This window comes from Pteropus alecto, unplaced genomic scaffold (assembly GCF_000325575.1).
Source record: "Pteropus alecto unplaced genomic scaffold, ASM32557v1 scaffold177, whole genome shotgun sequence".
Lineage (NCBI taxonomy): Eukaryota > Metazoa > Chordata > Mammalia > Chiroptera > Pteropodidae > Pteropus > Pteropus alecto.
Window position 1 is genome coordinate 5,515,174 of NW_006442207.1, and position 24,989 is coordinate 5,540,162.

Below are 24,989 nucleotides of genomic sequence, written 5' to 3' on the forward strand. Positions count from 1 at the left end.
TCATGTATTTTTTCGCACACCAAATGCTTTCTGGACATGTGTCTGTTGAGTAGCTATTCTTAAAGAGACAATAACTGCCAATTTGACAAAATCTAAAAACATCAGAAATGACTCCATGATTTTAGAAGATGAATTAAATTATTTGCTAGGAAGATGTTAGTAGTCAAAATAATATGCTTTCTATTCTATTCTACATGTAATTGATTTTATATAATAATCAAACTATCTTTTATGATATTTGCCAATAACGATCATCAAGTTAATGAAGAGAAAAAGATAACCACTTTTGCTGATGGTAATATATAAAAATGATGACTTTTACAGAGCCCTCTTTACTTTCAAGGTATTTGAATACATATGACCTCATTTTACTTAAAAACAATCTCATGGGATATATAGAATCTGGTGCTATGTTTCCATTTTGCATATTCAGAAAGGTAAAGTGATTTCTTAAAATTACACAGCTAATTAACGACAGGGCCAGGTGGTGGGGTTGTTTTGTCTTTCTCTAATTCAGAATATAAGACAATAGTTCCTAGATTTTGTAGGTAAAATATTAAAAAAAAAAAAAACATCAGGGGGCCCATATTAGGTCTGCCAATTTTGTCATTTTTCTAGGTAGAGAAAATAAATATATAACTTCTACCTATTATTTCTATCTTTTCATAAAACTCTCTTTTCTTTAATCACCCCAAAATAGGAAAAATATGATCTCACAAAAAGCGTAGTCCTTAAATTAATAAAATTTGCTATATGAGAAAGTCACTACTTTCTACTTTTTTTTTTTGAACCTCATTTTGCTGTAGACTGGTAAAAACTCACTATAGTCTAGAACCACTTCTTAGACCAATACTTGGAATCCATTTCTCTCTTTTGTGCTGTTTCAAAACTCAGACTAACTCTTCCACATCTCCTCTTTGTGTGTCATGGTCTTTAAGAAAAAGAAACCAATAAATGCTAAAAGTTTTTCCTTTTGAAAGATGCTATTCTTCTACTGCTACTATAACAAAATGATTGGTATCACAAATTTACATCATAATCCAAACACAGAGCTGTTGATTGACTTGATATGACTAGGCTGAGGGCTAGCAGGGAAGCAGAAAATAAATGTACAAGCAACACAGTGTCCATCATAATTACTCTTTTTTTCTTCAGCATTACTCCAGTAAGAAGCAAGGGCAAGAAAAATGTTTTGAGCCCACTTTCTCATTTCTCAGTCCACTTCCAAACTCATCCAAGGAACTATCGGGATGACTCCTATCCAGGCAGAGGCTGCATGTGTCACATCTGTCTTTACCTGCACAAAGCCCAGCCTTACTTCTCCTCCCAGTCTTGGTTTTATAAGAAAATGCCAAGTCTTATATGACAAAAAATGAATTTTATAAAACTTTATAGTTAATCTACCGTCGTATTCTACTAAAATGTCCAAGAGGACCGAGGTTGGTTTGTGGGCCACTCTTAAATTGACATTTTTCATGTTGACTGTATTGACAGTTTGATATGGATGTTATATTTTAGCACACACCAAAAGGAATAATGATCAAATCCCATTCAATCTTAAAACTTTGATTGATGCATGATCCTCCAGTATCTCTGAACTTTTTTGATGACTTCCTTCAGCTTTGGGAGGGAACTATGCGAATGGTGTAGTGAAAGAGAAAAGCCAGCCCAATCAGCCAAAAGAAGCCCTGTGGTCGGTGTCAGAGTAAGAATATCCCCAACCCAACCCAGTCCTATGTGGGAAGAGGCTCACTAATGGAACATTTTGTCAAAGGAGGTTCCTTGATGATAACCATGTTCAATAGATGTAGTATTCCATCCCCCAAGGATAGCAAAGTAACACTTCTTAAAAACTCCTTTCATATACACAAATTTTAATCACAATAATATTTTCTATAAGATAAAGATAAATGCCTGATATCATCAATGACCACACGTTACTTATATTTATATTTGTACAGCGTTTTATGATGTATAAAACATTTTCATATATGCCATTATTTCTTAAGACTATTCTAAGACAGAATATTATTTCCATTTTATTAAAGAAGACATCAAGACTGAGAGAGATTATGTGATTTGCTCAAGGTCACACAAACAAGAGCTAGAACCTGAGCCTGGTCCTTTGACCTCACATTCAGGGATCTTTGCTTTATTCACATTCTTCACAAGGACAGTCACTTCTAAAGGTGAGCCCAAGGACAAAAAGAAAAAATGAAAGCTGGCTTTTATTCCAATCAGGGCTGAAAGCTAATTTATCAATAACCTCAGAAAGAAGGACTGCCTATACTACTAAAAACTCTAGAGGGTTTATGGTTTCCTTTAGTTTTCTCTTCATTACTATAATACCAATGCCATCTGTGTTCTTCCTATTCAGTGCCTTAGAATTCCTCACATAAGCCAGCCAATGTGGAAGAGCCACGGACCCAGGGCAAGAAAAAACACTGGCCATTCACAAAAGAAATTATTTGGAAGCATTTTCATTATACCTGCTCTTCCAAAATAAACATTTCTTGTGGCATAAAATTAAATACATGATGGAAATGTTGTTAACCAGATATTTTTGTGGTTCACATATTAGATAAGAACTACCCTAAATATGTTAAATAAGATTATATATAATCTATACATTGCAAAACAAAAACAAAAAAGATGGCAAATAATAAGGAACTGATGACTACGAAAGAGTTAATGGATATTTATTTACTATGGAAAAATAAACTGTCATTGCATGAAACATTCGTAATGAAAACCTTGTCTATTTTAAGCAGATGAGGTTTAGAAGTCAAATTACAGCCGTGTTTTCTGAAAATAATAGTGTTAATTCAAACCAAAAGTTTGAACAGTATTAACTACTGCTAATAAGATTATCATAAACATTAGCTTTGCTGCTTATTATGACTTTTTCCCCCTGATATCTGATTATAGGCTCTGTTCATGATTACACAAACAAACAAACAAACAAACAAACAAACAGGATCATTAGAAATCACTTCTAACACCAGGACAAATAAGCAAGGTAAAGTAGGGTTGGTGTTCCTTTGCCCCTAGTTCACATCATTTAGACTGATTAAAATGTTTAATTTTTACATATGTGAATAAACGTAATGGAGCAAACAACTGTGTGCTAGCAATCATTGCGGGTGGGTAAACTGACAACATGTAACTGCATATTAAGACAAATGTAGAATTTAGACAAAGTATTCCATCTCTTTTCAGATGTATACTTTTAAACCTCAGGAACTGTTTTCAGTAGATGTCATGCCTTTTAACTTGAAAAAAGATAAGCGCAAATAAGCTCCCAATTGTCTCCCCAATATGTAAACCACATCTCGGGCTGCTGTCTCTGCTACTGCTTTGAAGTTACCCTGAAATGTCATGTGTTGTGAAGACTGCTGTGCATAAGCAAGACAATTTGCTCACTCTCAGAGTTCTTACCGGTTTCCACCGCTATTTGGTATCCAGCCTCTAGTCTCCGAGATGACCTTTCCAGCCTCTCTGTGTTATCGAGCAGATGTGCCCTCTGAAAAAGAAAAAGGGGGAAAAAAATCAGACAGTCGTCTACAATGTTCTTTTTCTGCCTTAAAAAAAATAATGCTTTTGTATGCCCTAACATTTGGGAGGGAGGGGGGTGGAGTCACAACCCATTATAGATAATTTTTAGCAAATCTTCCATTATAAGAACTACTACAATACACAGATTTCCAATCAATCATGTATGGACCATCAACTTTTTTTTTTTTGTTTTAAAAGGGAGACATGTTGTATGTGGCCTCAGTAAATCTTACCCCTAAACACTGAGAAATGTCCTAAGACCAGAGTTAACTGGATCTTTCCTGTTTCAGCAGAAGTAGATATGTATAAGATATTTGCATAGATCTATGATGCTTATTTTGTATTTATTTCGTATAAAATGCAATTATTTTAAAAACTTATTCGTTCTTTAGTTTCCACAGACAGTCATTTTTAAACAGGAACTTTATTTTGAAGAGTCTGTCCCTCATATTTAGATGTGTGGCAAGATGCCATACAGAAGAACACATGCTACTAAAATAGAATACTAAACATCAGTTCTAGTTTAAGACAGCACGGGGCAGCCACCGAGAAACAAGAGGTATAGGCTTCTCCATGCACACAGATGCACAAAATGGGGATTTATGCACCAGATTCAAGGTAAACTTTTGCCACATAGTGTTTTGGACAGTGAGCTAATATTATAATAATTATATGCTCTCTTTTATATTTGGGAAATTAGAGGATTTTCCCCAAATTCTCAGCTTTTAAACTTTCTACATTGAGGTTGGTTTTTGTTTTGTTTTTGTTTTTGTTTTTTTGAACCGTAAGGATCCTACTACACTAGATCTATTCAGGTTGTCAAACAGATTTGTAAGCTAATCATGGCTATGAATAGGTAAGAATATGTGCATCCATATGTGAATATCTGTACATATGTGTGTGTGTATAGGTGTGAGTATGTCTGGATACTTAGAAACATAGGACTGTGTATATGTGTACATTTGTGTGTGTATGCATATGTTTTTGTATAAATTAGTATCTTTTCCTCTCTAATCAGTTTTGATATCTGGTCAAAAAGAAAGAAATATAGCAACCACGACTCCTACAACTTTGTGTTGTTGACAGATGTCATTTAAAATAGAAGAAATGCTTTCTAATAATAATAAAAAAAAGGAGGTGCCACACATATTATCTGAGTGGCTGTCGAGTGAAACGATCTACCTTGCTCTAATGAGCCCCCATGGATCTTGGAGATGCAAGCTGTATTGACATGCACACTTAAGCTAATACACCTAGACCAGTGCCTCCAAGCTCTAGCAGCCAGGGATGCTGACAGAATATCTCGCTTCCATCTTCAAAGAAAGGAAGTGATTAGTATGTTATCATTACCATTCAAAACGTGATTTCCTTATTCCCTCCCGGCATAGGTGACACATCTGAGATGCGGCCAGACGTTGGAGGCAGCTAAAGCCACATCAAAGCTTTCCTTGAAATTTTTTTTTGGGGGGGAAAGGTTGGGGGGAGGGGGAAGAATCATTAAAACAATGCATTTAGAACAGAGAGATAGGACCTGATGTGAAGGTCAGGAAAGCTGCAACAACAGTCTATAATAATTAATAGAGTTGTCTAATATACAGTGGAGAAATTAAGAGAAAAACTGCCCCTCCCTCTGCAAAAAAAAAAAAAACTAAACTAAATAAATAAAAGGGAGGAAGGAAAGCTTATATCATGAAAATGCAAAATCACTAAAAGCTGTAATTGAGAAAAAGAAAAGCAAGGAGAGCTCTATGTGTTTGGCATTAATGACTATTTTTAAATAAAATTCAACACTTTACTCAGCTTGTCAAAAATAGCTTTCTTACTCCTAATTCTTTCTACATGCAGGTTTTTGAGAGTAAGAATTACTCTTCCATTCTCTGAATATTGTTTTCTATCGTGACAAAGGACTTAATTTCAAATTGGTGATTCTCTAAAAAGATGAGATTTGTGAAATCAAGAGTAATCTGAATTTTAATCCAGAATAACAGAACAAAGATTTTTGTTTATTTTCATACTGGAAGAAATCCCTACATTAGAAGAAAATATTTAGATATTGTAGAGAAAAAAAAAAAAAATCCAAGATCAGTACTGGAAACTGACAGTCTAATCTGATGATAACATATAATGTAGGAAACAAAGCATTTAAATGCCGAATGATTTGGGGGATTCCATGAAAGGGGGCCACATCAGATTATTCGGCATAATGCTATGATGGGGAGCAAAATTTCAAAAAGAACTTAAAAAAAAATATATTACTAAATAATGGAAATAACTTCTCTTCAGGACAGTTCAGTTTTATCAGAGGAAATCTGCACACAAGAGGACTGTCAGTTTACCAGCAGCTTTCCAGCAGGACCTCACTTTGTATTTTGGAACCTCTTCACTTAAGTCAAGCTAAAATCAAATTCTTGTAACAGCTGTGCTATTTACATTGTTCCCTTAGTTGTGCATTGCCCTGGTCTCTGAAAATGAAAGGAAACACACTACAGTTGCAGCTGATGCTTTCAACTCGCCCCCACATTCCATCCCAAACTCATTCTCTCACCCTCTTCTCCGTCCTTTTCAAAGCAGGTAAGTAAAGCTGTGCAGGAGCTTCAGACAGAGCTCAACTTGTGTGAGGAGCTGTGCGGTGTGGAGAGCTGGAGGCGCACGGCTGGAACGGAGAGCTAGGCACAGCCAACGCCAGTCCAGCTCCCCGTGCCCTACCGGCCTGCTTCCAAGCATGCCCCGGTTCCAGAACTGAGCCCAAAAAGAGCATCACAAGGAAGGGATGGAGCATAACTTTGTTTCCAAAGACAACAAAACATCCTATTTTGGAGGAGATGAGTGCCTGTCTTCTTAGAATAGGTACAAGAAAGAAATCTGGGGTACATTCGCTGTTGGATTCCTATTAGAATCCTGGCTGAGAAACAATCGCTTCTGAGCAGACCGTGCACTGTCATCACTATAATCTAGTCTAAAAATATCAATGCTACATCCATATCAAAGATTGTAAAAAGACTATTTTAGAGCATATTATACCATTAGTTGAATGTTATAATTCTTCCAAGTACAGTTCCATTACAGGTTACAGTTTTGGAAACATATATTCCAGAAGCATAACTGATGAAACTGTTGCTATAGGCACAATAAAAGAATTAAGCCATAAAATGATGAGAAAACATATTTTAAAAGACATGCAGAAGTGATGTTTTCAGCTTTTAGAATTAAGATTTCTCAGTCCACAAAATTCAGCATAACAAAAATAAGTCTTCTGTCAAAAATGCTAATTGTAATAAGGCATACTGTTTTATTAATTATATTCATTGCTAAATTCAGGGTCTGGAGCTTTGTGCAGTTTCTTCATATAGAAGTTTTCAAGTCTATTGTTAGTTCCAATAACATTTGAAAATTCAGATTTGCACGAGCATATGCAAATACGCACAGATATTCTGTCCTGCAGAAAAATAATGTTGATGCATCATGCCAAGGAATAATTTTATCTATCAAAACTGCAATTGATTATATTTGTTTAGGATATACACCTGCTTCTATGTAGAGAAGATAAAAAACACAAAAAGGTCAGAGGGTGTAGGTTTTGTGTATCTTCACCCATCATTTTATATATCATTATTAGTTTCACTGAGAGGATATCACTCATGGATCTTTAATCAGAACAGTTATTGAAAACTACTGTCTATAAGCCTCTAAATTAGCATTCACATCACCTAAAGAATGATGACATACAGTAAATAACTTCTAGAAAAATCTCAATCAACGAAGTCAATTTAAACTCAAAAATAATTCACAGTACTCTGATTATTATAAGCAATTAGACAATTTTTAAATTCCATTATAGGCCATTATTGTATGCCCTAATATAAAAGTACCAAAACTCATCCTCACTAAGTAAAAAATAAAACTACTCTATCTCTGAAAAGAGTATCAAAGCATATTTGATAATTCTGGCCTAATTAAAAAAAAATATAGACTCATCCAGCATCCCTCATTGATACAGACATAAAATTATAAACATTGTTATAAATATTTGCTGGGCCACAGAAAAAATCTGAAGCTGCATTATGAAACAGGCTAACAAACTCAGAAAAGTGAGAGCTTACGTGGGTACTATTTCCTACATAAAGGAGAGTGTTTAACAACGACGAGGGCTTTGGCTATTCTTAGGTATCTATGTGCACAGACGAGTAGGGCATTTATAACATATGTATGTCTCCCCAAAAGGATAATAGATTCATGGTATCTTATGTTGAACCTAAGAATTTTGGGTGGGGAAAAGAAGTTTATTTAAAAGCAGTCTTTAGTAAAGTAAATCAGAATGTCAAAAAAAATACTGACTTGAGAAATAAATAAAACAAGTCTGAAGTTAGTCTCCATTAAGAGTACACCTAGGTATAGTTTTAAGACAATCCTTTGTTTTTCTTCCCTTTTTGGCCTTTCAAATATGAATTTTGCTCCGATGCCAATGAACAGTGATCATCGGGATAAGCATGATTTGGATATACTTGTTTTTAAAAAGATAATCAGCAGAGAACATTTCTAGCAATATAATCAATACTTTTGCTATATGTAGGTTTTTCTGAAAAATGAACCCAAAGATCTTACTTCAGATTTAGAAACTCAATTTTATAGGGAAAAACAGAATTTTTAAAAAAGCAAGCTAGTAAGTACTCACCTCTTCACGTAATTTTATCAACTGCAACATGAATGCACAAAAAAAAAAAAAAAGATAAAAAGAAAAGAAATGGCAGGAAAGAAAGATCAGTTGTGTGACAGGATACAGAATTAACATTGACAATTTATCTGTTTACATGTTTAGCATTTAAAAATCACAGACAAACACATTAAAAGAACCTAAACATAGACTACATGCAGAGTTTTTTGAACGAATAAAGATCACTTTCTCATACTGTCACATTAAACAAAGAGAATAGTGTGAAATTCTCTTTTAAAGTACATCTAAGACACCATCATGAAATAAAGGGGAACGACTTCATAGAAGTCTATATTATAAAGAAAACAAGTTTACTGTTCCTCTCTTCTAAAAATGTACCACTGAAGAGGTTTTGTATATACAAGTTTTCAGGATGTTTTTCTATTTTGAATCTTGACAACTGATTTCAGATTTTACCTACAAATGAAAATGATTAATAGTTCATGCTTGTGACCCAATAAGAATTAACAGCAACAAACTATTATGTTAGTTAATGTCATATTAGTACCCACCCTAGTAAAAAAATTGCATTTGGAGATAACATTTTAGTTGAGAATAAAGCATGCCAGGATAGATAATTAGGACATGGGATCAGAAAATATTTCACTATACTTAGAAATATTGTGTATATTAGAGTCAATTCCTATGGTTTTGTTTTGCTTAAGAGGCTACTGCAATCACATAGTGTTTTTATTTTAATTTTTGAAGTTTCTTCATTTTTCAATTTTCTTCATTTTGTAAACTGAGCCATCTCAAAGCAATGAGCTCTCTTACTTCATTGGTACTACAATGAAGTTGAAACACAAACTGCTCTTTACTTGTTAGTAAATTCTCCTGTAACATTTTAATTCTCCTCTGTAGAACATTTTCCTACTTGCCTTAAATATAACAGATAAAACAAGTTGCTTAACTCTGTAGCAACTAGAAAATGGATATAACCATATATTTGGTTCATTCTTTGTGTGTGTGTGTGTGTGTGTGTGTGTGTAGGTATGTGTTTGACAGTACTGTAAACCACAAATATCTCTGTATTGTTGAGATGACTGCCATAATTTCTGCAATGAATAGAAACTGAAACCTGTGTTATAAGAGACTATAAACCACATTCTAGGTCTGAAATGTGCATCCTCAGCAATTCGGGTCTTCAACTGATAATTTTTAAACATCTTTATATCTGTAACATCTGTTATAACACTTGACACATGCAGGCCAATAAATTAAACTATTGCTTTGGGAGAAACGTGCTATAAATTGCTCACTATAAGTCTCTCTAAAAGTATCATGTTTACTATAGCCCGGATTTCTCAGAGCTTAATGCTGTTTTTGTCTCCAATTCAAAGAAGGCAGCATGCATTCCAGCTTATTCTGTTAATTCATTTGTTATATGAAAAGTATTTCAAGCACAAAAAAATGAAATTTCAAAATTGTTATGAATCTTTTATAAAAAGGGTACAAAACCTATTACATAATGTCTCACAGTGCGTTTAGTGAAATTGAAACTTTTAATGTCATCCTTTCAAAATATAACAAGAAGTTGTCATTATTTTTAATTAATATGCTCATTCTCTCAGCAACCTTCCAGTGTGCATGAGTAAAGCACCTCATCGTTTCATGTGTCAAGTTACCATTCTTCAGAAGAAGTAAAATTTAAAATACCTGGCCACTCATACATCAGAATCCTTCTCTTTGCTACGCGAACATCATGGGAGAAAAAGGCAAACATTCATTCTCAGAAAGAGACGATCGGGGAATTGATTGCACAAGCTATCTTTTCTTTCTGAGGACACCATTCTTCGCTTGACTATGATACTTAAAGGGCCAAAGTTTAAAACTACTCCTCAGCAATGGAGACCATTTGGGGCATGCCACCCTGCCATAATCAATGAGTGTTTAAAAATGCTACCCATTTGTTTTTTCAATAGGTTCCAAACAAAAAACGTTCTATCTTGTTTGTGCTGCATGGCTGCATTCAAGCTCTACACCGGATTTGTAGCTAAGCTAGGTAATGGGAGGGTTTTTAATCTTTATCTTTTTTTTTTTTTTTTAGGGCTGAGAGTTTTCATTCAAGTAAACAAAAGATGGTCTATTTTCGAAAATTAACAATGCTTAGACTAGACTGAAAGTAGTGATTTCGTATTTTCTCGAGTTACTAGCTCCATCATAGGCGACATGAAAGTGTGCCATGCCACCACGTTGAGTTATGATAATCAACATCTTTTCTGAAACAAAGATTTTTTTCCTCCAATGCAGAATTTGATACAAGAGGTAATCTGTTCCTTTGTGGGCTGAAAAAAATCTGGTTTACGCTGGTTTGAACCAGTGGAATCTCTTGTGGTTAAGCCTTCTGCTGTGACTAAAATCAAAACTGCACTGCAGAGCATGTGAGGGTTCATGCGCGCGCGCCTCTGTATGTGAGGTGTGTCACGTGACCCCCCTCCCAGAACTACCGAATTTTTTTTTAAAGCTGATAACGCGACTGCCGTCTCTGTCCGCATACAGATAACGAATAAATGCTGAACTCTATTAAACGCCCTTTACACATTATCGTGGGTCGAACACACAATTTTCTGAACTTATGATGACAGTCTATTTATTTTGCTATAAACCCTCAGCACGTAACGAACAGATTTGTGCCTGGTAATGATCTGCTCTGCCAGGGCTATATGAAATGATACCGACCTTCTTTAGATCTCGGGGAATTAAATTGACCGACTTCACCCCCTGGTCTGTGGCTGAAGTTTGACACACTTTATGCACAGCAAGCCCAAATCGGAACTTAAGAGAACCTTGTATTAAAAAATTAAGCAATCTTATTTGCTAAATATTGCTTTACCACAAATTTTTGGCATGTCTAGAAATATCCTTCTCTTTATATATACATATTTGAACCTTCTATTTAGGATTTATTCAAATTTCATTTACTTAAATTTATTCACTGACCAATATAATTTTGCATATGGAAACTGGGAGCCTATTGGTGTTCAAAAGTATTACTTGGAACATTTTATTTGCCTCATTATGATACTTCTCTATGAAAAGATTTAATTCTACAAGATGTTTTTTTCCTTTTCTGAGAATGGTTTTCATGAAGCTAAATCAAGTTAACTTATTAAAGGTTTCCACTCTAAATATAGCATCGCTATATTTAAAAAACTTAACTCTCTCAAATATTAAAATGTTGCCATAGGAAATGAAAAATATGACATTTTAAAAGAATAGAATGATAATGGCTGAGACAACAGTCCTTAGAAAGCTGATGACCCAACTTGAATGCGCAAAGTAGGTAATTTGTTCCTTCTTTGTATAGCAGAGCTATATTTGATTGTATGAAATAGATATGAATCAGAAATGAATTTATACAAAGCTATGTAGAATTAAGTAAAATTGTGTACTGTATGAGGGACATTAAAATGCATTTGAAAAAGTCTTAATTTCTGAAATCTTGACCTTTCTAATCATGGCAGAAATGTTATATATATATATATGAGAAAATACACTTATTAGTTAATTATTAGATTATAATTGTATAAACAGCCAGGTTTTAGATGCCTAGAAAAATGCATTATACGTGGCGAGAATGGGAAATAATAGCTATGGCATTTGCATTTGTTTAAATCTCCACAAAGAGAGAGAGGATATGTATATTGCATCAAAAGTAACTAAATAGTATTTGTAACCATTACTATGAACTCTTTATTATTTTAAAAAATTGAGGTATATCTCAATTTCAATGAAACAAATATTACCATTTTTGTCCTATTTTGTTCATCTCCACGTTTTCTCTGTATATTAAGTTTATGATTAGCCAAAAAGTTCTGAAAATCAATGTATCAACAATTAACCTGAAAATGAACTTATCTGTAGGCAGAAAATATTTTCTTATATAAATTATAGGTAATCTCTATGCAGAAAAAAAACTATCTTCTCAGCCACTGAGCTGCAAAAATTAATATGAAGACCCAACTTAAAATCCTTTCTTCCTTTAAAGAAAGGGCTTCTGTTTCGATTCCATAGTCTGAATGAATACTGATAGAGAATAAAGAGTGACGTTCCTGTTTAAGGATATGTTTTAATTTGAGGAATTTTAATTCCTATATTATTATGATAAAGAGCCTCAAAACAAAATTTAATTTCTTCATTATGATATGGAAATTTTGCTACATTTGATAACTAAATATCCCAAAAGTGTGGTTTCTTTGAACTTTCAAACCTGATTCAAATTTTAGATTGAAAAGTTCACATAAGTAATAATCTAACAGTTACATAGTCTCATGACTATAATTTATCATACTCTGTTTATTGAAGTGACAGCTCCTTACGACTGAACTTCAGGTTCTCCAAGCACTTTCAGAATTTGTAAGTCTGATTTATACAAGTCCAGGGGAAATCTCTGTAATCATGTGTAATCACTTGAAAGTGACAGGAACATAATTTGAAAGTTTCAGAAAATATGAACTCAATCTATTTCTGTGGTATAGTTTTCTTTAGGCATACAAAAATCATACTTATATGTACGTAAGACAAATGTTTTCGGCATATAAAATGTCCATTAAGAGAAGTGAACATGCTTAAAAAAAAAAAAAGGAATCCCTGTCACAGTACTTCAGCATCCATTACAATGAGAGTCTGAGACAGGAACGCTTCCTCCTGTCCATTTCCTCTAGATTAGGCAATAGTTTTAAGTGAGGGAAAGATCTATAGCTTTTTAAAGAATTGACATGGGAACAATACATTCACTTTTTTTTTTAAATAAAAAAGATAGTGCTCTTTCACAGTAAAGATAGAAATAAAATTATGGTTCATTCATTCAAGAGGTATGAGAGACCTAAGTCTCACTTAAAATAGGAAAAAAAATATTGTTTCTCTCTCATCCTTTCATTATTTAATCTAAGTAAAACCGCTTTATCACATCACCCTTTTCTGTTTGATGCACTCCATATTTTTTTTTCCCTTAGCTATTCTCACATTTCAGTCAGAGAGGCTGAAATCCCAAGTCAAATCTTAAAGTGTTTACATGTCTGAACTCAAATAGTGGAGGAGGTGAGATCTTTAAAAAAAAAAAAAAAGAATCAGCTCAGTGATTCTTGTCCCCCTTTTTGGGTCAGTGGATGGAGATCTTCATCACTTAAGCAATATTCCTACTTACAATATTAACATCAATAGTAGATAGTAATGTAGTTTCAAAATAATACAATCAATTTGAAATGATAAATACAATTATGCAATTTTTATAATGTGTATAAATATATTATTGTTTTACTATCTTATTAAAATTTTGGTTTATTCGATGAATGATTTATGTCCATCTTTATTTAGACGGAGTAGAGACCTCTATAATACTTGCCAAAGTAACATTAATAAACATGTTCAGGTCTCGCTTGTGAGGTTCCCGATCATTTATTTTCTTGAAAAGTGTCGGAAAGAATCAGTCGCCAGGGTTGTCTGAGGCATTTTAAAAATCATCTCTGTACTGAGGTTCTTGAAACATTTTTTAAGTCATCTATATTATCTATATGAATTAATGAAATCTGCAATCTTAATTCAAAGGAAGAAGTGGGACATTAATTAGACTCCTGGCACTACTGTGGATTCCAATGAGGATTGACAGCCAAGTCATAAGGCCCCTTTACGAAGAAATTGTATCTTATTTTTGACCAGATCTTAAACTGCAAAATGACATTTCCCATGATTATGATTATGATTATTACTATTATCATCATTATCATTATTAATCATTTGACAGAGGCAGGAACTCTATATGAGTGTCCAAATTCCACACTGGTGCTTACAATTTGCATTTTGGTGAATGTATTTTTAAGAAGCTACACAATAGGAGACTGAGCTGCCCTGTTGAATTTTGAAAGCTTACTTTCATTTGTTTTGCTGCAAGTGTTGATTTAATTATACTGCATTATTATCAAAGCCGCATTGTGTACTTTTTTATTCCTTTTACATGTGTTTGAGGTGAAGACCTTGGCTTTGTCTGCAAACAGTGTGTTTCAAGTTATTCCTTAAGTACTAAATAATAAAGAAAAGAGAAGAAAAGATTTTTTTTAAAGATAGCAGACAGTGATCACAAGGTAAAGGGTTAAATGTAAGATCTCCAAGAAACATTTTGAAGTTGATTAAGACTCCAGCTTTGCATTAAACAGTATCACTTCCACATGAGTTGCTGCTAACACTGTTAGGGAGCAGCTTGAGAGCCCAGTGTGCCGGTGACCTCCTTCACCCTCCAGCCACCCACCGGGCCTTCCTGATTAGCATTCTACCTGGTTCTCTGAGGAATTCCCATCATCCCCTAGGAGCTCATTGCGCACTTCGTCACTGTAGGCAATCCGTGACCTTTTCTATAAAACAAAACAAAAAGGGAGAGAGCGAGATGAACGTTAGAGAGCAAAGCTTCGAAGCATTATTGGTATCAACACTGATCATATCAAACCTCGAGAGCCCCCTAATGGAAACCTATTTGCTAAAATCTGCAAGCCAAAGTTGTGTAAAGTTCTTGAACTTGAGAAGTTTAATGTAAATTAGAAGTTTTTCAAATGCCAGTACAGAGAGAAAACTCTGCATTGTGTAAGTACACCATTAATATTCACAAATGGATTGGAACTGGTATGTTACTCCATACATAGTCATTCAGAAAGAAATACTAAGCTGAAGGAAATACGGTTACATAAGCGGTGTATCTGCAAAACGCACCGGACTGTAACTAAAATAAGAGAATATGGAGTTCTTTAATATTATGGCAGGAAATGGATTTATCACTAATGGATTTATCACTAATTCTAGGATAACATTATAGCCGCAACTATATATACACTGGAATGCCTGGCAAATAGTACATCTATATTTCCTTCATTACTGTAATATGATGAACTGAAAAAAAGATAATTTACAAGCACATCTCATTTCCAAAAAATAATTTAAATGTCTCTAAGTCCTCTATAAATAATGGCCTAAGGAAAAGTATGAGAGAATGGGTGTGTGTGTGTGTGTGTGTGTGTGTGTGTGTGTGTGTGTGTGTCTGGTAAAGCAAATTACATTTCCCAATCCCAGTAAATCAAGGCAAGTAGGTTGAGTCAACTTTTCATAATCCCAGTAAATAAAGACAAGTGGGCTATGAGTCAAGGCTTCACACATTGAAATTCTGTTTTTCAAGAAATCCACCTTTACCTGTAAAGTCAGGGGGGCATGTCTGCAAGCAATTCAGGAATTGTCTGAATCATACACATTTGGAAAAACTAAAAGGCTCTGGAAATGAGAGTGCAGTCCTCAAATATTACTTCGGCATCACTATTTCACACCTAAATGCAGATTTACAGGTTACTTTGCTGACTTTTCTGCTTCTGAACTAACTATGCAAAAACAGTCAGTTTAAAAAATGGCAGTCAGAAAATAGTAATCTTTTCTCGCTTGGGATCTATAGTTTAGAACTTAAAATGTCTTACCTATTCAACTGTGATCTGCAAAATTATTGTAGTTTAAAAGGACTATCCATAATCTGTGAGCAGAAGTCAACAAGATTTCTAATTAGACTTTTAAACTACTGAATGCCTAACACTGCTTTGTCACACAGAGACCATAAGATTTTAAATATAAAATCATATTACATTAGAATTTAAAAGGACTTTCGGAAAAAAAAAAAAAAAACCACTCAATAGATTTTATATCATTTTAAAGTTGCAGCCCTTTTCAATAGGGGTTCCTTGTCTGAACCACAAAAAAAAGAAAACTATTTCAGTAACTATTTTCTCAATTCTTCCAAGAATGGAACATGAGAGATTTTAATTCATTACATAGAACAGAAGCCTTAGGGCATTGGGGCTTAATTCTCCAGCAGAACTCAGTTGAAAAGGGCTGAATGGAGTATAAATAAGAATAAATAAATCTAGACATCCCTTTTTTTTAGAGAAAAAAAGTCAGTTTCATGGAGTTATTTTGGTAGCTTTGGTTAAACAGACTAGAACCCTGGGGTCTTAACTCACAGCTCAGAACTCATTCTATCACATAAAATTTCCTCACCATTTTATTACCCTCTGGATATACTCAGGAAACAGATATAAAAACATTGCAAAATGTTGCAATCTAAAGGAGATGGTAGCATCCCATCCCTGCCCTGAGTCTCCCTACCCCAAGCTTGTCTTCCCTGCTCTAAATATATATCTTATACTTTGGCAAATGCGATAAGTCTGTAAGTAGATAAATAAAAACAACAACGCTGCAGAGAGGACAAAGTAGAAAAGGTAAGTCATTAGCCTGAGGTTAGTAATGACCTCTAGATCAGAGGTTTCTACAATTTAGGAGTGACCCAACTCATTCACTTGTGAACATGCCAGACTTCTTACCACTACAAACAGCATATTAAGTAAGCCTGCTTCTGTTACTGTATTTACTGAAGTTGTTATTAATTATCTATTTCTACTGACTTCATAAAGAATTGTATTGAAAAATGCTAAATTACAAGGACAGTACATTTCATGGCCTTACCACAATATTTAGATCAAGCCAAACCTTTCTTTTGCCCATGTGGAGATCCCCACTACAGTAGTTCCAAACTAGCTAAGCAAAAGTATTTTACAGCATTAAAGGAAATGAGAACCTTTAAACAGGCTGTGGTATCAGAGCTGCCTTTTTAATTATTCATTTCATCACTATGGGGGACTAAAACATTCCACAGTATGCAAGAATATCATATGGAGATTGTTTTTGTTTTTCCCTTTTCACCAAAATACCAACAAATTGGCATAGATTGTTCAATTATATTACATTCTTATTTTGATTTACTATACTTCAAAAGAAGAAGAAAATTACAAACATTTATCCCTAAATATCTAATCTCGTTTTGGTTAAAATCCATTGCTTTTTAAAACCAGCAATTAGGAGGGTACGTGCTCAGCAGCAGAGGAGAACGAAGGCTCCATCCACAGCTGAAGGGTGGTCTCTGTCACTGTCATTATTTGCCATCGGGATGGCAAAAACTGGTCATTTGCTCAGCTCTCTGGAGGTAATTAAGCAAACGATATGCCCAGTTTATAAAATGTTCTCTCCGATAGGACTGACTTTTGCTAAAGAATGCCAACTAATTTCAAATATCAGAAACGGTTCCTCATGAAAATAATACTACCAATGCTGAAAATTGAACTTCACACTCGAGTCTTATTTTCCAATTTTTTTTAAAATCAAGACTTTGATTTATTAAGAACCATGTTTAAATGTCTAACATTAGTATTTTCTCCTAATTTTTTATAGTTTGAAGTTTTAAGTAAGCTGACTGTAATCAACCATAATTTAGCCTGCAGTGTCATCATTAAACTAATTGAATATCCCCCGAAAAGGTAAATTCCTTTGAATAACAAACTGCTTATTTTATGGATAATTTTCCTTTCCAAATCGATAAATTATTTTACCTTTTATGAAACTTTTAAAAACCTCACTCTACATTACCAAGCACTATGTGATACTTTAATTTGCAGTATTCAAAGTTAATGAAACTGGAAACATCCACTGTATCTTGATACACTAAAATAATTTTACTTTATTAGCAACTATATAAAATTTGTACGTTAGCCAAATGCAAGCATAAGAATTTGAGCTGAAAATGTCACACACTCAGCTACAGTTTGAAGGAACCCAATTCATAATGCATTTTATAAATAGTTAATGACTTCTATACATAAGCTAACCAGGCAAATCAAGAAATTGTCAACATTTTTAGTCTTAGTTGTCAGTTACCACTGTCTACTGGTGCTTTATATGTGGCTTCTGGAGAAGACAGAATCTCTATGCAGTTTGTAATCTATTGCAATTTCGGGTCTGTACCATAAGGGTGGAAAAGCTTCAACTGACATTATTTGCTGCGTGTGCACACACACACGCACACACACACACAATGTTAAATATAAGAGTATTCCTCACTTTTAGCTGTGTGTTTGTATAAAGCGTATTTCTTCTAACCTATATACTTAGGTGGACTAGACACAGACAGAAAAAATCTACAGACCATATATGAACTATAGAAAAAATATGACAAATTAACAACTGATTGTTATCCCTAAGAAGTGAGATCCACAAAGTTTCAATGGCTATTGTAAACTGATGACAAAAGTAAGTCTTGGGTTATGAAAGTGAGAATTTCAGATTCCAAGCAATCGTCACTTGGTATATGAACAAAACTTTTACTGACTGGCTGATTTTCTTAAAGTCAAGTTCAAGCAGATACCCTTGCTCAATTCTATCTAGAAATTTGGCTTGAAACAATCTATCTACTCCACCCACTCTTAACATTTCCCAACGGAACTGAATATGTTCCTGGACAGGCACTGTTAAACTAGAAAACAAAATAAATTAGCTTAAATTAAGAACTATGATCTGTGATACCACCTTCTGTATGATTCTACATATGAAACGGTATACATAACCAGAATGAAGATTCTACAACCCACCACTAGCAAAAGCATAACAATGAAGTTGGTTTATTACTAAAGCATATATGAGAATTTAATTTCCAAGGCATGCACATGGCAAAGCAATTGCTTAAATTGCCTCACCTGGGAATTTAATACAATGTTATCATCAGACCAGCCACATTGTAAATAGATTTATAATGCTTTCCATGTGCTGCACTCTGTTGCATATGAATTAAGTAATGATCTGGTATTACAATAAAATCAGCTAGTTCCCACACCTGGCAGACAGGATATTTCACTAAATTAATACCCATACAGCTACATCACAAGGCATGGGAGCGGAAGCCATCTCCAAGGCATTGGGCTTGAGTCTTACATGGGAAGCAAACACTCCATGGTATGTAGAATGTCACTATGTTGAATGGACTGCTCAAGACAATCTGTTTTTAACATCTGTATCACAGAATTAAGACTTTCTCATTCAATTTTGGCCTAATTTTCTTCATTCAGCACTTTAATTACTAATCAGTAATCCACAACATTCACAACCACTAAGAAAGGCCTTTATTCTAATCTATGTGCTGCAGACAGCCAAATAATTGATACGAAGTGCAGTATGGTTTTGGTAAGTAATGAAAGAACAGTTTGTCCTACGTCCTAATCAAATTGGTCTATAGAAGAAATGGTTAATAGATTTCTCCATAAGTCTAAAACAAATTACCCAGTCTGGCCAGACTTTTCCATTGCTTCTACCATGTCTTTCAGTCTCCATATATTTAATAATGCCCAAGGTTACCAGGTGATACATCTATTAAAAACTGTTATGCTTTCATAGCCAAAGAATTTAACTGCTCCAAAGAATTTAACTGCTCCTGTTATAATTAACACTTTGGGATATCTACAGTATACCGTGAAATTATATTTATTAGTTAGTCATATAATTGCTGGCATTCACTTCTTACCTAATTTTATCTGGTTCTAATTAAATAATATCATACTTCTATAATGCCCAGATGGCATTTTCTAAAATGCATCTATCTTTGGCACAAAGTATTCCATTTTAACCTCGCTTCTATTTCCCATGGCCAATTTCAGCTTTTCATCCACACTCCACCATTGACCCATAACTTCAAAAAGGCTCATCAGTTCAGGACAAGAAACTTAAATTTGGGAGGGAAAAAATAAAAATATATTTATGAAATTTTGTTTATCACTGTGTTCTCTGTGCTATATTAATTTCTAGCAAAAAGCAATTTAAGATTAAAACATGCCATACTACATGACTTAGGTAAAAGCAAAGCAAACTGTTAGGTAAATGTTTGATCCTTGAAAAGTTGTTAGGATGAAAAAGCACAGGGCACTGAATGAAGAGAACAGAGATAACATTTTAGTTTGTGATTTTGGTCAAATTAAGTTTTCTGAGTATCAGTTTCCTCAATCTCTAAGAGTGGGGATTTACTTCCCAGTGCTGTTGTGAAGATTTAAATATTATAAGCAAATGGAAGCCTATCATAGTAACTTGGAGGTGGGAACCCAGCAAAGGATGTTCAACAAAATATTGGCTGATAATATTGGAAAGGATGCAATAAAACCAGTACACGTACATGGCTGAAAGTACAAATTAATCCATCCTTCCAAGAAAACGATGTGCCACTATATACCAAAAATAGCTTTAAAAAGACCATATTATTTAAACCAGTAATTCCACTACGTTGTTTTGTCTAATTCCTTATTTTTGGTGCTACTGTTTTTGGACGATTTTCAAAAGTAAAAACTTTACTGAATTTCTTTAATGTTATCAGAGAAAATAAGTTCCAATCTGTTTCTTTTAAGTAATCATTCCACTAAACATGGCTTGCTCTTCCTCATGGGACTGTTTAGAGTTAAAGGTCAAGCTCATTCGCCGGAAAGTGCACATGCCATATGTCACCAATACTGTAGCGTTAATAAAGGGAAAGCACACTTTCTATCCATCATAAACTCATGGTCAATGGACCATATGCAAGCCACCAGAGAGAAAATACTAACATGCCCTGCTGCTAGGCTACCAATGGTTGGAAAAGCAGGTTAGTGTGAGAACACTGAAATAACCCATTGTTCTTGAGTATGTAATACCAGGAAGAGATATTTTCTATTTTTTTTGAAAAAATTTTAAATATTAACATCTTCTATTACAATCATTCTCATTTATTACATTTGCTTGTACTTTCAAAAACATTTTACATCTTTGAAATGGACATTTATGTTTTAGCTGTAAATAATAAGATAAATTATACTACATTTCTCTTAACGATTTTTTTAAATTTAGCTATAGTAAAACATGTGAACATATGCATATGATGAGGTTATATACATATAGGCTCACATGAACCCATGTGCAATCCATATGGAATAATAACTGTTTGTGATTCACTGTGCAAGAAGAGACTTTTATTTATATTAGGAACTCTGACCATACTGCTGCTACATCATTTAATAATTTGTAAAACAGAGAGCTCAGAAATCATGTAACTGCACTTCTTCATTTCCTTCTCTAGCACTTTTAAACTTAAACCTGGAATTTAAGTTCAGCATTAGTGTTTCAAAATGCAACTTGAATGAGTTAGTATCATGGCCCCATTTGCTTGCATATGCTTGTATTTATGACTTTGACACTGCTATTGAACACAGTGTGGCTGTGTCTTAAATCATGTTAGCTTGTCAATCAATAATTAAGTTACTTCATTCAGAAAATCAACTCATGATAGAATGCCCAGATGTTGTCAACATCTGGAATAGTGTAAGTGTGCAGCGGACAAAATCTAATTCTTTAAAGTCTTTCTGAATACAAAATAAAATAACTCCATAGATTGTACCTGAAATAATCAAAATGTCAAAATGTTCACTATTTTGTTTGATAATGATATATAAATACCCTATACACTCCCACTGAAAAATGATACTCTGATAAATAAATGCTATGGAACAAATGCTTCATTTGTGTTTTTAAAAGAACTGCTGAAATAGAGTATATACATTTATACGATTAAGTTTCTCTATGTAATCTGCCTACCATTAGGGAGGAAAAGTGATCGGACATCGAAAATCTGTCCATAGCCGTAATTTCAAGATATCTGGACATTCAAGAACAAATGAATTTGAGGATTCTGAGCAACTGACACAGAACATACCATGCACATTTATGTATCACATAAATGACAGAATCTTATGGTTGACAGTGACAAGAGGCATAACCTAGACCAGCCTACACATTTAGTGATGAGGAGTTCAAAGCCTTGGGTGATCTACCTAAGAACAACAGCTGAGAAAGACCAGGTAGAACAAGGGCAGAATCTGTTTCTCAAAGCCTTGTCAGTTTACTGTACCACGAGTGCTGGCCGTCTCATCGCTCATCCCCCAAGGCGATGGCTGCACCATTCCCTTAGTTCTACGAACTCACCATTAGCTACAAAGTTGATTAGCCTGTAGATTATGTTTCTTGTTACCCTTCTCCAAAATAAACAAAAAAACCCAAAGCTTTACTTATATACTGTCATCAACACCTAGAATATTGACAATAAATTTTAAACTTAAAGGGTGACAAATGCTTAAGGTAGAATGTTTTTATTTGATAGAATAAAACATATGATCTCAGAGGGTGAGTCACAACCACACCTTTGGGTGTAACTTATGTAAGTTTCAAGATGAATCTTCAAAGACTGCACCATAAAGCAACAATAAGCTACCCATAGGGCAGGAGAGGAACCACACAAGTTATTAAGATGTGTTAAGAACTGCCTGCTTACCCACGAGATCTGGTGACTCCCTGTACAGTTGCTCTAAAATTCTAGATTGGAACAAGCCATCTCATAGGCAAACATTTTATAATAATTTTGCCTCAGTATTTACTTTTGGACCCATGTTGTGACAGATTCTTTATTGCAGAATATGCTGTTATAGTGAGATTACAGTACTCATAGTTCAGAGATGTACAAGATGCCTTTTATTGCTTTATGAATATAGCCAATAAAACTGTGATACTTAGGCAATAAAACAAAATTCATTTAGCCCAAATTCTCTATAAAAACATTCTGAACATTACTTCTATACCAGGGTGACCCAAAAGTATAAAACATAATAAAGTAAATATAAATATTCATACTTGATTCATAAACATGTTTTTCTCCCAAATTCTCCATTTTCAGTTGAAGAGAATAAAGTCCTGCCTACTCAGGGGCTTCGCTTCATCAATTAAATGGTTTTTTTTTTCCCTTGTATTTTCAATGTGTCGCTCTACTGGTTCTTTCCTTCAAGAATATAAACATTTTTAAGTGTACCCCAGTTTTATATATTTAAAAAAGTTATTTTATCCTATATTACTCTCCCCAGCTAATGCCCAACCTCCCTTTATCCTCCCCTTCCTAGCAAAGCTTCTTGAAAGAGTATTCGATAGCACTACTCCACTTATCCGTGTGCCGGCCACTTCTCAACTTGCAACAAACTGGATGCTTTCCTACTGTGCCACGGCACCCCTTGGATCGCCAAAGACTTCTAGTTGTCACAATCATTGGCCACATTTTTAAAATCAGCTTTTTATTTTAGAATAGTTAAAGAGTTATAAAAAAGTTACAGAGATAGTACAGAGTTCCTATAAAACCCACATCTAGTTTCCCCAATTATTAACATCTTATATCAGTACAGTACATTGGTCATGATTAATGAATTAATTTTTCATTACTTTACATTATTATTAACTGAAGTCCATACTTTTTCTTTTTCAGATTTCCTTAGCCTAATGTTCTTTTTCTGTTCCAGGACACTAGCCGAGATTCCACCTTACATTTAGTTGTTATGTTTCCTTAGGCTCCTCTTGGCTGTGATAATTTCTCAGACTTCCCTTGTCTTTGATGACCTGGACAGTTTTGAAGAGTACTGGTCAGGTGTTTTGCAGAATGTCCCTCAATTGGGATTTGTCTGAAGTTTTCTCATGACTAGACTGGAGTTATAGGTTTTGGGGAAGAGGACCAGAGAGGTAAGTGCTATTTTCATCACACCATTTCACAGGTGTATACTACCAACATGAGTGATCACTGTCGGTGTTGACCTTGACCACCTGAAGGAGTGTGTGTCGGGTTTCTCCACTGTAAAGTTAGTCTTTTCCCCTTTCCCGTACTGTACTCACTGTGTATGACTGCCATATGAGGAGTAAAGAATTATGCTCCACTTCCTTGAGGGAGGAGTATCGACATAAATTATTTGGCATTCTTCTACACGGGAGATCTATTTAATCATTATTCAATTATTAACATCAGTATGGACTCATAAATATTTATTTTATATTTTGGCTCATAATCCAATACTTACTTTTCTTGCTCAAATTATACCTACTTTGGCTCCAAGGGCCACTTTTTGGTCCTTTCTTTCATTTGATCTCTTGATAGCACCTGACAGTGTTTACCACTTTCACCTTAGCAGTTATAGCCATGGCTCCCGTCCTGGTCTCTCCTCAGTCTCTATCATAACTGCTCTCTCAGTCACGCAGGTCTCCATCCTTACTAGTCCTCTTATCACTTACCTGAATGATCTCATCTACACCCATTGTTCTAATACCACCTACAGGCTGGCAAAGACATGCATGCTTTCTGCATATTCTACTCACAAATTTAATTCCTACTGGGTGCCTTAGATAATCTGAAGGCATCTCAGACAACACAAAGTGGGACATTTTCTTTCTCTATACACTGCTGTTCATTCTGTTTTCCCTAATTTAATGTTGTTGCCGTGAATACAGTCTCCCTAGATAAAAATCTAGGAATGATCCCACTCTCCCTTACTCTCCATATCCAATCAATCAATCAGCCCTATGGATTAAACTCTGATTTTTCAGAATATCTAAACTTGGGGCCTTTAGCCATATTTCCAGGATGTCTGTTATCTTATGCACTAGTCACAATTCTTTCCTCATAACTGTTTGTTACCACATATTTCAGCCCTTTTTAAATACATGAATTATATTTAAGAGATACTTGTATGGAAAGACTGACATATTTTTAGGCAGAAGTAAGCCAACGGGTTCAAATTCTCAGCTTCTCATCTTAGGGAGTAAGAGAGACCCCTTCAACTCTACCTCTAGCGAAATATCAAAGCTATAAAAGGATCGCTGTCTAAAGATACAATTTATTTCAGAATAGACACGTTAAAACAAGAAGCAAATTTATTTGATGAAAGCCAATATACTATGGGAAAATGCTAAGCAACAGACTTCTCTCCGACTCGGTAAGTCAATACCACATTTCTCTTTAATTTCATATATAGGCATATCCCGTAACAGGTATTTT

The 24,989-nt window shown here is 34.4% G+C and overlaps 1 protein-coding gene across 10 annotated transcripts in view; it reads right to left on the minus strand.

The window, feature by feature from the left end:
• The window catches only part of VTI1A (vesicle transport through interaction with t-SNAREs 1A), a 324,109-nt gene that overhangs the window by 240,071 nt on the left and 59,049 nt on the right, over positions 1-24,989 (minus strand). For 6 of the 10 annotated variants that reach the window (XM_025039169.1, XM_025039166.1, XM_025039168.1 and 3 more), the window contains 3 exons: positions 14,536-14,613; positions 8,228-8,248; positions 3,439-3,523 (listed from right to left, as the gene is read on the minus strand). In XM_025039169.1, the coding sequence (XP_024894937.1) occupies positions 3,439-3,523; positions 8,228-8,248; positions 14,536-14,613 (184 nt within the window). The remainder of the gene's footprint in view (positions 1-3,438; positions 3,524-8,227; positions 8,249-14,535; positions 14,614-24,989) is intronic. The other 4 variants (XM_015596331.2, XM_015596333.2, XM_025039164.1 and 1 more) reach the window with 2 other exon arrangements.